Below are 14,081 nucleotides of genomic sequence, written 5' to 3'. Positions count from 1 at the left end.
AATTTCTAGACTGTGGTAATAGTATCATGTTGTTTTATCATGTCAATTATTGCTTGTTTTAAAGCTTTTACTTTCTAGAGTATTTATAATTTGTGGTAGTAATATTCTTTTACTTTCTAGAGTATTTATAATTTGTGGTAGTAATATTCAGAAAGAGTACAACATGAGGACTTCTCGAAAAAGTTGTATATTCATTTTAGTTTGCTTATAAGTGGAGTTAATTTTATAGTACTATTTTTCATTTCTCTCTTAGTTTGTTTTCTCTTTCTTGCTTTGAATGTCATGGTCTCTACCCTTTAATTTTAATTTTACTATTGGATATATTCATACTCTCTCGATCCCTTAAATTTTGTCACATTTTTCCATTTCTGTCTGTTCCACAAAATTTGTCGCATTTCATTTTTTACCATTTTTTATAATGGACCACATTTTCCACTAACTCATTCCAACTAGCATTTTATTATAAAATTAATAATCCCTCCGTCCCAAGATAAGCGATCGAGTCGTATTCCTTTTTGGGATGCCTCATCATGAGTGAGTCATTTCCTTTTTTAGCAAAAAATCTTCTCTCGTACTTTATTCTCAGCCTACTTTAATTATAAGACTTATCCTAACTCTAATGAACTAGCTTGATTGATATCCCTAATAGTAAGATAGACGATTCCCATGCATTAATATTTGATTATTTGCATTGACCATTGAAGGGAATGAGAGAGGTGTGTGTTTGTGTTGTGAAAATGCGATGTGCTATGCTAGGTCGAGATGCAAAGTTCTATGAATCCACTAGATCACTTGGTCCGGGAACTCAATGGAACATGGAATACTCTGTCGTTGTACACACAGACTCCCCTTCAAAGATCCCTCAACCCGAATACTATAGATTAGTATAGAGAAACAAGGGTCGATCCCATGAAGACGGACACGTAGAAAGCATTTAGAGACTCTTGACAAAGGCGGCTGCTGCCACACAAATTGGGTTGAGGTATAATTACTACTAGACCTAGGCAGGAAATGTAACCCTAGACCTAGAAAGCTGTAAACATGCTGAGATCAATCGTCCTCATGACTGATAGATATTAGATTCACTTCCTAGACCGTGTAAACGACTACCAAATTTAGCTAGACAGAAAACGAATAACAGTGGGACCATAATTCCAGAAATAGTAGGTACGACATAAAGCTGCAAATAACAAACTGGAAATTTAACTAACAACGACATGCACTTCTCTAACATAATCAAACACGAAAATGAAGGAAACAGAGCACATACCCTGATTCGAACAAAATATAAAAGTTTGGTCGTCGGAAACTTGCAACAAACTGGAAATAACACAGATCTACATTTACTAGACAACGCGAAATGAAAACACGAAGGTTAGGCATCAAATTAAACCGACTATGTTCAGATCTCTCGCCGGATGCTTAATCCACTCCGGATCCAAGCGATCCGAATCCTGCAACAACCAAACTCATCCCCATAACTTCCGATTCTAAAGATCTACTCCGATCAACAACCAATTCAAACGATTCTCCACAGATTCAGTGAACAAATGCGAAAAGCATCCAAAACAAGTACTAGCACAAACTCCAGAACAACATAGTAATTAAGGCTGAAACAAACATCATCAACAACATGGAAAATAACTTGAATAAACCCTCAAAATAAATGGTAACAGAGTGCCGAGCTTCGAACAGCGAAGCTCGGTGAAATCCACAAAATAACGAGAAATAAACTGGAAATTATTTCTTCGCCCTCGACAGGACGGTGTTATACCCAAATGGAACTAAAGTAAATAGGAAGCGAACCCAGACGTGAACCCCTAAATTTCCCAAAAAAAACCCCAAGTGTGTAAAAGAATAGTGAGCTCCTTGCTGCAATCAGTAACGAGGCCTCCACCGAGAAAGTCCCTCTAGAATGCATGCTTCCTTCCTTATATAAGCGCAGACATAATCTTCCAGAAGCCTTCGTAGAATTCTCCATTCTACCCTTCAGCTCCGAGATTTCCTCCGTCTTGCAATTTCCTCCACAATGCTCACTTTTTCGCCAGTTTCCTCGGACCATGTCATTGTCCTCTTTCTTTCCTGGACCTGGCGAAATTCTTCTACACACCTGGCTTAAGACGTGTGTTAGACCCCGTAATTACAATAATTTATCCCCTAGACCTATGCATGAAATTAGCCTTATCAACCATGTCTAGATATAATAAAGAATTTAATTGAAATCCAATAAACATGTGTTACTTATGAATACTTTCCTAAAAGGGTTATGAAAAATGGTTCCAAAAAGATAAAGAAAATATGTATTATTATTTCTCAATGTTTTATAGCTACAAGAATTTTATTCAAAGGATTCTAAAATCATATGCGGTTCGACTCTCTTGGTAGACTCAGTAAAGAATTCCGAAAGAAACCCTGAAAAGAGAAGGAATCGATAAAGACTCGATATTATTGGAGATTGCAAAGATATAATTTAGAAAAATGAAAAACTGTTAGGAATTGTTGTATTCATCTAATGAGCGCAGCGGAAATTGCAGACAAGAATAACAGATCTAGATTCATAATTATATTACAAGTTGAGCACGTAATACACAACGGAACTAAATCTTACTTGTTGTGTTGTTTTCTTCTACGATTGTGTCCTGCAAGTTGAATCCACTACTATCGAGGTCCACGTGTATTCTGATCCGATGCAGGAACGATCCCTCGGTACAATTGCTCCGTAGAAGAAAGCTAGGAATTCTCTCTACAAAGCTTTACGTATTTTCTCTCTAATGTTACGCTATTTTTCCTCTCCCACAATGGAGAATAAATAACCATTATATAGATGGTGAGTCACTAGGGTTCCATGATTTTTGGGCTTATGGACTATTATAATTGTAGCCCAACTATAATTAGTTAATCCATATTAATCTAATCTAACCCATATCCTTTTAATCTCCCACTTGGACTTGCATTAGATATAATACGCAGTTCCAACTTTGTACCCTTGAGCGGATCAAAATACACATATAATGTGACCCTTTAGGCCCTCATTATCGACGACGATATAATCGAAGTCTGCACAAAACTCCTAGACTGCGTTGGCAACGTAGCTCGATATATGAAGGACGTTTACGTGAATTCGTTAAACAACCTTCACACAAAGTTTATAGTAATATCCTTTCATTCACGAACCACCCGATTGAGCTTAAGATTTGTCATGTGTCATCCAAATAGCTCAATCACTTTATCTCATCTTTATTAAATGACCCATTCGATCATATTCAATTACTTTAATTGAATATGTCTTTGCATTGGCCAATGACTTAATGGTCAAGTAATATAGAGAATTTGAGTGTTCTCTCGAAATTCTAATTGAGGAATGAATCTCATTCTTGGCTCAACTACCATTTCCATTTATCTTATGATATACTCAACACAAGTCCGTGTCTCAATCCTCCTTTGGGAGGCAAAGCGTTGGACAAGATCAAAGCACACCACTCAACAAACAAAATGTGTAATGACCTTAGATCCAAGGACTATTACATACTTCATGTACTAATAAACTGTAGACACTTAACAATACAGTTTAATAGTAGGGTAACAAAACAGTTTAATAGTAGGGTATACCAATACTCTCCAAAGTATACCATGTGTCCATCACGAGTATCTAATATCTCATAGTTGTGAGAACAACTACATTCTCGAAGAATGTGATGCAAACCCCATGCTAACCTATAACATATCATCAATATCCCATTCTTGATAATCATTGGTTAGAGCTATTTTAGAATTATACTATATCATTAATGTCTCACACCATTAACGACCGTCATAATTCAAGGGAACAAATATTTAGAATAAATACAAACATTTTAAACAATTATTCCAATAAGTGCACAAAACCCATAGGAAATGATATTTTCATATAATGTGATCAAGTAATATTGTCTCAACACAAAATGTTTCTAAGACATACTCCCTCCGTCCCGAGCTACTCGCTCATTTCCTTTTCGGCACGGAGATTAAGGCATGAGTGTATAGGAAAGTCAAAAATGACGGCTGTAGGTGAAAATTTTTACTAAAAATGGAAAGAGTGCAAGTAACTTGGGACGCCCAAAAAAGAAATACGTGCGAGTAGTGCGGGACGGAGGGAGTATAAAACTGTAACTCCCACTGATTCAAAGCCATCTACCAACATGCTTAACACCTAAGCTCTCAAAGTGCTTGTTGTGTTTTGCTATACATAACGGTTTGGTGAAAGGATCAGCCAAATTATCATCAGTGGGTACTCTTTCTAATTTTATGTCGCATCTTTCAATTATTTCTCTAATCAGATGATATCTTCTGGGAACATGCTTGTTCCTGTTCGTAGCTCTGGGTTCTTTTGCTTATGCAACAACACCGGTGTTGTCACAATACAAAGGTATTGTACTATTGGCACTCGGAATGACACTCAGTTCTTTAACGAACTCTAACAAAGCAATAGCTTCTTTGGCAGCTTCAGATGCAGCAATATACTCGGCTTCGGTGGTGGAATCGGGAGTTATACCTTGTTTGGAACTATTCCAACTCACTGCTCCACCATTGAGGACAAAACATATCCAGACTGAGACTTATAGTCGTCATGGTCTGTTTGGAAACTAGCATCAGTGTACCTAGTAACTGATAACTCTGGTTGTCCACCATTGACTAAGAAATATTCTTTAGTCCTTCTAAGGTACTTAAGAATAGTCTTAATAGTTTTCCAATGTTCCACACCGGGATTTTGATGAAATCTGCCTGTCATGCTAAGCGCATAGGCCACATCTGGCCTAGTAGAAATCATGGCATACATAATAGATCCTATAACCGAAGCATACGAGATCCTTTTCATGTTGTCTCTTTCTTTGTCATTAGAAGGACAATCCTTCTTTGACAATACAATGCCATGTCCCATATGAAGAAAACATTTCTTAGAATTCTCCATTGAGAAGCGCCTTAGCAACTTGTCTATGCAAGTGGATTGTGATAATCCTAACATCCTATTAGGTCTATCTCGATATATCTTAATTCCAAGGATATAGGAAGCATCACCTAGATCCTTCATCATAAAAGAACTAGACAACCACTCTTTCACGGATTGCATCATGGAACGATCGTTTCCCATAACTAAGATGTCATCAACATATATGATGAGGAAAACAACTTTTCCATTCTCGCGTTTACTATAAACACATGGGTCCTCTTTGCTTCTGACAAAACCAAACGATTTGAATGTTCTGTCAAAACAAATATTCCAACTCCTCGAAGCTTGCTTAAGTCCATAGATGGACTTCTTTAGCTTGCACACTGCATTCGGCCTTTCTTTCGATACAAAACCTTCAGGCTGTGTCATATAGACATCGCCTTCTAATTCCCCATTGAGAAATGCGGTTTTGACATCCATTTGCCAAATATCAAAGTTGTAGTATGCAGCTATTGCAAGTAATATCCTAATGGACTTGATCTTAGCAACTGGCGAAAAGGTTTCATCATAGTCAATGCCTTCGATTTGACTATAACCCTTTGCCACTAACCTAGCCTTGTAGGTTTGTACTTTGCCATCTGCATCTCTCTTCTTTTTGAATATCCATTTGCAACCTATAGGGTAAACCCCATCTGGCAAGTCAACTAGTTCCCAGACTAAGTTGAAGTACATCGAGTCTATTTCAGATATCAAGGCTTCAAGCCACTTCTCTCGATCGGTGTCTGACACCGCCTCGGTATAGGTCTTAGGCTCATCATCATCTAAATCAACTTCATCATCTTGGTTCTCAACCATTAGATTCAGTCTCTCAGGTGCACGACGAATCCTTCTAGGCCTATTGAGTTGGTTTTGCTCTGGTTCAGGAATATCACTATGATCTTCTTGAGGTAGAGATGATGCAACTATTGTATCATCTTGTCTTTGATGCATCTCATTGTCTTGAGGTGGTCCTTCGAGAGTCTCTCTAAGGTCATCTCTAAGAGTAATTTCCCCTCCCAATAGATCATCAAAAACTCCCACTGAGTTATTGTCCAATCCAGTGGATAATACATCATCCTCATTGTTAACTTGTGGTTCTTGAATTTCTTCAAGATCTACTGTATTTTGACCTTGTTCCTTGTAGACATAACTGTCTTCAAGGAACGTCACATTCCTTGATGTTATCCCCTTGTGATTTTCAGGACAGTAGAAATCGTACCCTTTAGTTTCTTTAGGATATCCCACAAAATAACATTTCTCACTTTTAGTTTCCAATTTATCAGTCATCATTTTCTTAACAAAAGCTGGACAACCCCGGGTCCGAATATGGTTAAGACTTGCTTTCTTGCCACACCATAACTCATATAATGTTTTCTCGACTGATTTAGAAGGAACCCTATTTAGAATGTAAATAGCCGTTAGTAAAGCATGACCCAGAGAAATAAAGGAAGACTAGCTAAACTCATCATGGATCGAACCATATCTAATAATGTTCGGTTTCTCCTTTCAGATACTCCATTCATTTGTGGTGTACCAGGAGGTGTCCAGTCTGACTGAATTCCATGCGATTTCAAGTAATCAAGAAATTCTCGGCTCAAGTATTCCCCTCCCCGATCTGATCGAAGAGTTTTGATACTTTTCCCAAGTTGTTTCTCAACTTCACACTTAAACTCTATAAATTTCTCAAAGGCCTCAGATTTGTGTTTCATAAGATACACATATCCATACCTTGTCAAATCATCAGTGAAAGTAATGAAGTACGAATAACCACCTTTTGCTTGAGTTGGAAACGGTCTGCACACATCTGTGTGGATCAACTCTAGCACATCATTAGCACGCACCCCTTTCCCAGAAAGTGACTTATTAGTCATATTTCCTTTGAGACAGAATTCACAAGCACCATATGATTCAAAATCAATTGAATTTAGATAGTCTAACTTTCTCAATTTTGCTATCATTTTCTCATTGATATGACCAAGTCTACAATGCCAAAGATAAGTAGCATTATCTGTATTACATAGCTTAAGTCTTTTATTTTGCACATTGAGAATATCCCGTTTGCATTCAAGCATATATAGTTCATTCTCCAAAGAGGCATTTCCATAAAACAATCCATTATTAGAAAACGAGCATCTGCTGTTTGCAAAATGGAAGGAAAAACCTTCGATGTCCAACATCGGAATGGAAATAATATTCTTTGAAATAACTGGAACAAAATAACAATTATGTAAATCTAATCTATATCCTGAGGGAAGATCTAATCTATAAGTTCCCACGCGTTCGGCAGCAACTTTTGCTCCATTTCCAACACATAGGTCTACTTCCCCAGGCCTCACCTTCCTGCTGTCAATTAAACCTTGCACATTATTACAAATGTGTGAACCACAAGCGGTATCCAATACCCAGGATTGTGAGTTATTCATAGACATATTTATCTCAATGAAAAACATAGCTGAACTCCCACTCATTGCACCTTGTGCCTTAAGTTTTGGGCAGTCTCTCTGCCACTCCGTGAAATTTGACCTAGTCAATTTGTTTGTTTCCACCATACATTCATAAGATGAGTTTGACATATTATCTGAACAAAAAATAAAACGAAAAGCAAATTAGAAAAGCATGTAAAGATCACATTTGTATCACTAATCAAACAAAGGTTTATTGTATTGATTAACTCCCACTAATTTTAACATATATTATGTTCCCCAAACATAAAATACGAATTTATATCAAATATAAATTTTAGTGGTCCAAGATCCAAGTCTATATTATTGCAGCCCCTGCTTTGGCTGATCACTACAATAATATCACAAGGTGGGCCTCCAAGCCAATTGCAACAACTATTTTGCAATTCTTGGTTTATTAGTCCAATTAATATGCATCCATAAACTATTTAGGTCGCTTTGGCGTCACTAAACAATTTAAGCAAGTCAACCCCATCACACGATGTCAACCATGCATCTATGAATGAGCCTAGGCCTTGTAGATTTAGAGTAAACACTTTGGCGTAAAACTCGTGGTCGAAAAGGCTAGGAACATCAAACAATTATGATGGACGATGCGTTTGTTTCAAAACAAGACTTATATTTTATGGGAAAAGTGTGATACTAGTTCTGTGAATATAATATCTGATATTAAATTTCAAACAATTACTGGGCGCCGCCTACCCAGACATAGTATAACACGGACTACAAATACTGGGCGCCGCCTACCAGTATAACACGGACTACACATACTGGGCGCCGCCTACCCAGACATAATATAACACGGTCTCTAACTACTATAGTTAAATAAAATAAGCATAAATCAAATAGCATGCTTATCACATAGGATATCAAATAATGCTCAACAAATAAAATCAAATTTTATTTTCTAATTAAATGTGGATTTAATAATTATACTAATTCTAAATTAATATAATATATATTTATTAATAATTCAAAATTAATATTAAATGCTCATGTACTGTTATCATTACCAAAGTGATAAACGCAGTACGACTTACTAATCAAATAATAAGCTCATTTATGTAATTGGAATTTTATTACTATTAGTTCTAAACTAATAAAATATTAAAACTTATAGCCAAACGAAATAGGCACGTCATTTAAAATTTAGGTTATTAGAAAACTGAAATCATGGCCAAGCCACTTTCGTCTTTTGAGTTATCTTCTTCCACACGTTACCCAGTACGTCCAGAGCCTCCCTACACTGCCTCACCATCGCCGCCTCACCATCGCCGTTGCTGCCTAGCAGCAGCGTGCCAGAGGGTTTTACCCTCCCATGTCTCCCAGCAACGTCTCCGGGATGCTACTCACGCCGTCCCGGTGTTATGCCAAGCAAAACTCCGTGTCGGTGCATCGCGCAGCGAATGAGAATAACCCAACGCCCAGTCATTGAGCGTCGATAAGACGTGTAGAAGAAGATGAAGTTTGAATTTTGGATTTTAAACATAAATTTTCGAAAACACTAAGAGGAGATTTCTGAATCTAAAACTCCCAACAAATTTACGTTTTTGAAAAACATTGACAAATCATGGTTTAAAAGGATTTTACCATTGAAATCTATTTAGTTTTTATTTTCCAAACGATTCGAAAATTTTGAAGTCAAACTCCAAAATCAGTTTGCAATTTTGGGTAATTTTCACAAAATTCTTTTGAATGAATTGAAATCTAATTTCAACTTCCAAACAATTACGAAACCAGTTCTTATAATTTTGAAATCAAATTCAAAGCAGACCAATCACACAATTCTGATTTCTAAAATTATTCCACAATTAATTAGATAACAAAATTGATTAAGAATCGAGCCCTGGGCTCTGATACCATTGTTAGGAATTCTTGTATTCATCTAATGATCGCAGCGGAAATTGCAGATAAGAATAACAGATCTAGATTCATAATCATATTGCAAGTTGAGCACGTAATACACAACGGAACTAAATCTTACTTGTTGTGTTGTTTTCTTCTATGATTGTGTCCTGCAAGTTAAATCCACTACTATCGAGGTCCACGTGTATTCTGATCCGATGCAGGAACGATCCCTCGGTACAATTGCTCCGTAGAAGAAAGTTAGGAATTCTCTCTACAAAGCTTTACGTATTTTCTCTCTAATGTTACGCTATCTTTCCTCTCCCACAATGGAGAATAAATAACCATTATATAGATTGTGAGTCACTAGGGTTCCATGATTGTTGGGCTTATGGACTATTATAATTGTAGCCCAACTATAATTAGTTAATCCATATTAATCTAATGTAGCCCATATCCTTTCAAAATACTATTCTACATGCATCGCGGCCTTTCCTTACATAAATAGTCTCAAGACTTTGTGTGCCTTGTGATAGTTCGACGGATCCGATTCCAGCTTGGTATGGTTCCTTGAGGCGTGAGAGGACCAGTGGAGGACGTGGTGGATGTCGGATCAAACCGCGTTACTGCGAATACTCACTGGAAAAGCATATCGTGGACGACGTCCTTCTGTACCTGCTGCAATTGTAGCATATATTTTGTGCAGAGTTGCGGCTGCTTCAATCATGTTGATTCTTTCATCCATTGAGAAAGCCGAACATTTCATTGCTAATTCGAATATTGATACGACACATTGCTCATTTGCAGATAAATGTTGATCTTCACTTGATAATAGGGCAGGTGCCACTGCCACCAATTCAGTCGCTGTATTTTTCTCTAATGCTTCACTTACCCACTCTTTTATGCTCCCTTCTTCACTGAACATATTATGGGTTGGCCTTTTTCCAGTGAACATCTCTAGCAGCAGTATCCCAAAACTGAATACATCCCCTTTTGTTGACACTATACCTTCCATTCCAAACTCTTAATTGTATAACATGCATTCAGTATATCACCAAGATCAGTTAAAAAATTTATAATATGCTGATATATAACTTTAAAAAACAAGAATCATGCATCACCTGGTGCTGCGTAACCGATGGTTCCCACCGTTTGTGTTTGGATGACAGTTTCCCCTTCATCAAAAAGCTTGGAAATACCAAAATCAGCAACATGAGCAGTCATATCTTGATCGAGCAACACATTGTTTGGCTTTATATCACAATGGACAACGGGGAATGTATGGCCATGGTGAAGATATTCCAAGGCTGCTGCAACATCTATTGCTATCTTCAATCTCTTTATAAGATCTAGACGATTCATGTCCAAGTGTAGCCATTTCTCCAAGCTTCCATTTGGCATGTATGTCATAATCAATGCTTTAAACTCACTGTCACAACAACATCCAACAATGCGAACTAAGTTTCTGTGCCGAATGCTACTCAGTATAGTAGTTTCAACCTCAAAGCTCCTTATTGCTCCTTGCAGTTCCATGTTGAACACTTTTACTGCAACTTTCAGCCCATCCGAAAGTGTTGCTTCGAATACAGAACCAAAACTACCTCTTCCGAGAAGGTTGGTTTCACTAAATGAACAAGTCCCTTGTTCAAGTTCTCTATAAGAAATTCTTTTGTACTCAGTAGTTGGTGGTGAGATATCAGTGGAGAGTGCTACTTTTTTCTTTCTACGCATTCTTATAAGAACAAGCACAGCAATCACAACTAAAATCACAGATGGCACCAAGAGTTTCTTTAACCATGATCTATGACGATATTTTGGGCAGGGCGGGACATGAAATCTTATAGCACCACAAAGAGCTAAGTTGTGGGAAAAAGACTGAGCAGTGAAGTTAGGGAAACGGCCCTCATCTGGAATTTTCCCTTCCAATTTGTTATTGGAAACATTAAAACTTACAAGAAAGTGAAGGTCTTCGCTTCTAAGAACTTGGGTATTGACCCTGAAAGATTATTGTGAGACAAATCCAATGCTATCAGACCTTTAACCTTTCCCAAGGATTGAGGAATGGATCCCGCTAAGAAAATTATTGGATAAGTTGAGAAAAGCTAATGTTTCGCAACGATCAATTAAGCTGGGAATATCACCATAAAATTGATTAGATGACAAATCTAAAGAGTTGATTAATTTCAAATTTCCAATCTGAAATGACAATCGACCGCTCAAGTGATTGGAGGACAAACTCAAAGTCACAAGGTCTGTGAGAGTCCATAATTTGGTGGGGATGGTTGAATTCAATTGGTTGGAATCTAAGTTGATGACTCGTAAGGATTTAACTTCACCCAAACATTCAGGTATTGTACCCACAAACATGTTACCAGGAAGGCTCAACTCACTAAATGATTTATTTGGCAAAGATCGTTTGGGATAGACCCTTCCAATTGATTGCCACTTAGATCAATTCTTTGGAGTTGCTTCATTTCACCAATTGTTGGTGGAATGAGTCCTCTTAGCTCATTACTACCCAAATATAGTAATAGCAAAGTGCTTAAGTTTCCTATTTCTGGCGGAATAACACCAATGATGTTGTTGTATACTGCTACAAAACTCTCAAGAGATGAGGAAAAGTTTCCTATTGAAGTGGGTAGGAAACCATTCAGTGGATTTCCTGATACTTCCAAGATCTTCAAATTTGGACAATTAGTTAGTGACGAAAAAAATGTCAATTCATGAGTTGGAAATTCAGCTCCACTCAAGTTATTTTTCGCAAGGCCAAGTCCTTGGAGGAGTTTCAAATTCCCAAAGTCAGGTATGAAGCCACTAAATAAGTTTCCAGATAATGACAAGTAGGCAAGATCTCTGTTTCAGTATCAAAGCTCCTTTCAACCCCCTTGTAATTGCAAATTGAAAACTTTTACTGCAGCTTTCAACCCATCAGAAAGAGTTGCTTCAAATACTGAACCAAAACTTCCTTTTCCAAGAAGGTTGCTCTCGCTAATACCACTTGTTCCACACTCTAGTTCTACGTAAGAAACTCTTCTATATTCAGTCATCGGTGAAATAGCAGTAGGAAGCAGTGGTGATTTCTTCGGTTTGCATTTCTTTGTAAACACAAGGATGACAATCACCACCATAGTCACAACTAAAACCCCTGAAGGCACCATAAATTTTTTCAATCTTCTTGATCCATGATGATTTTCTATGCAAAGTGGAACTTCAAATCTTATTAGACCACAAAGGGCATGATCGTTGGAAAAAGACTTATTACTCAAGTTACCAAAACAACCCCCTTCTGGAATCTCCCCCACCAATTTGTTGTTAGAAACATTGAAATACTCAAGGAAATGAAGGTCTTCTAATGACTTGGGTATAGATCCAGAAAGATTATTGTAAGATAAATATATTGTTATCAAATTTCTAACACTTCCTAAGGATTGGGGAATAGAACCCTCCAATGAATTATTTGATAAGTAGAAATGCTCCAATGACAGGCAACCACCAATTGAGCTGGGGATACCACCTGAAAATTGATTACAGGACAAGTCTAGAAAGTTGATTGACTTTAAATTTCCGATTCGTGATGACAATTGGCCATTCAAATAGTTTGAGAACAAGCTCAATTCCAAGAGGTCTGTAAGATTCCAGAAGCTAGAAGGGATAGTGGAATTCAACTGATTGTATCCTAAGTCAAGGAATCTCATGAATTTAACTTCACCCAAACATTCAGGTATTGGGCCCACAAGCATGTTTTTATGAAGGTACAAACCCCACCAATCCCAAATTATTCATTTTGCAAATGTCACTAGGGATAGACCTTCCCAACTTATTTCCATTAAGAAACATTCTTTGAAGTTTCTTCAAATTCCCAATTGTTGGTGGAATGTGTCCACGCAATTGATTCTCTCGTAGATTTATCAACAACAAACTACTTAAATTTCTGATTTCAGAAGGAATGGCACCCATGACGTGGCTGTTATGTAGCCACATACTTTGAAGAGACGAGGAAAAGTCCCCAATTGAAGCAGGTAGGATACCATTCAATGAAATGTCTGCTAATGCCAAGTACTTCAAATTGCGACATTTAGTTAACGAAGAGAGAAATGTCAACTCCTGAGTTTGGGATTTATCTGCAGTCAAATGATTTTGATGGAGATATATGGATTGCGAGTGCTTCAAGTTACCAAAGTCCGGAATGGAGCCGATGAATGAGTTAACACCCAAGTCCAACATGATGAGTTTAGAGAGATCGTTGATGGAGCTTGGAATCGGACCGTCAAGTCTATTATAACCCAAATAAAGCCATTCAAGATTGGGAAGTGAAATGCCCATATTTGAAGGAAAGGTACCTAAACAATCATTGAATGAAATATTTTATTTTTTCAAGGGTTGAATATGGAAGAGTTAAAATATAATCTCATTTTGGGTTGTAGTATTTGTGAAGATATCATAAGAACATGTTGAAAGTGAATAAGGGGCAAATGAAAGTTGGTGATTGTCACGACCACAACTCCCTAGTACTAGTGAGCGTAGCTATATCGTAACTAAAGTATTCTCATCAATCATGGGCTCAACATAGAGGAAATTAATCGATTTGAGGGAATAGTTTCGAAGGCAAATGGAACATAGTCAAAATAGAATCAGAGTATCAAGACCAAATTCATAAGTTTCTAGAACATCATTCTATTGCAGCGGAAGAGTCCAAGACAAAATAGTACGCATGAAGACATACTATTTTGGGTTACCTAACTACTTATTAATAGTCTTTTCCCAACATCTTCGCCTCCTCATTCATGTTCAACCTGCACGTTAGGAAA

At 37.3% G+C, this 14,081-nt stretch overlaps 2 protein-coding genes across 2 annotated transcripts; both read right to left on the bottom strand.

Moving 5' to 3' along the window:
- Nucleotides 1-10,383: 10,383 nt before the first annotated feature.
- LOC121778882 (probable LRR receptor-like serine/threonine-protein kinase At3g47570) lies at nucleotides 10,384-11,004 on the bottom strand. The gene has a single exon (XM_042176273.1). The coding sequence runs from the start codon at nucleotides 11,002-11,004 to the stop codon at nucleotides 10,384-10,386; it is 621 nt and encodes a 206-aa protein (XP_042032207.1).
- Nucleotides 11,005-12,149: 1,145 nt separating this feature from the next.
- Nucleotides 12,150-13,596, bottom strand: LOC121778880 (probable LRR receptor-like serine/threonine-protein kinase At3g47570). The gene is made up of 2 exons (XM_042176272.1): nucleotides 13,257-13,596; nucleotides 12,150-12,787 (listed from the first exon to the last, which is right to left on the bottom strand). The coding sequence occupies exons 1-2, from the start codon at nucleotides 13,594-13,596 to the stop codon at nucleotides 12,150-12,152; spliced, it is 978 nt and encodes a 325-aa protein (XP_042032206.1).
- Between the last annotated feature and the right edge of the window lie 485 nt (nucleotides 13,597-14,081).

The sequence above is a fragment of the Salvia splendens genome, chromosome 19 (assembly GCF_004379255.2).
Source record: "Salvia splendens isolate huo1 chromosome 19, SspV2, whole genome shotgun sequence".
Classification (NCBI taxonomy): Eukaryota; Viridiplantae; Streptophyta; class Magnoliopsida; order Lamiales; family Lamiaceae; genus Salvia; species Salvia splendens.
The sequence above is the reverse complement of the archived record's forward strand: the minus strand, read 5'-3'. Positions and strand labels throughout refer to the sequence as shown.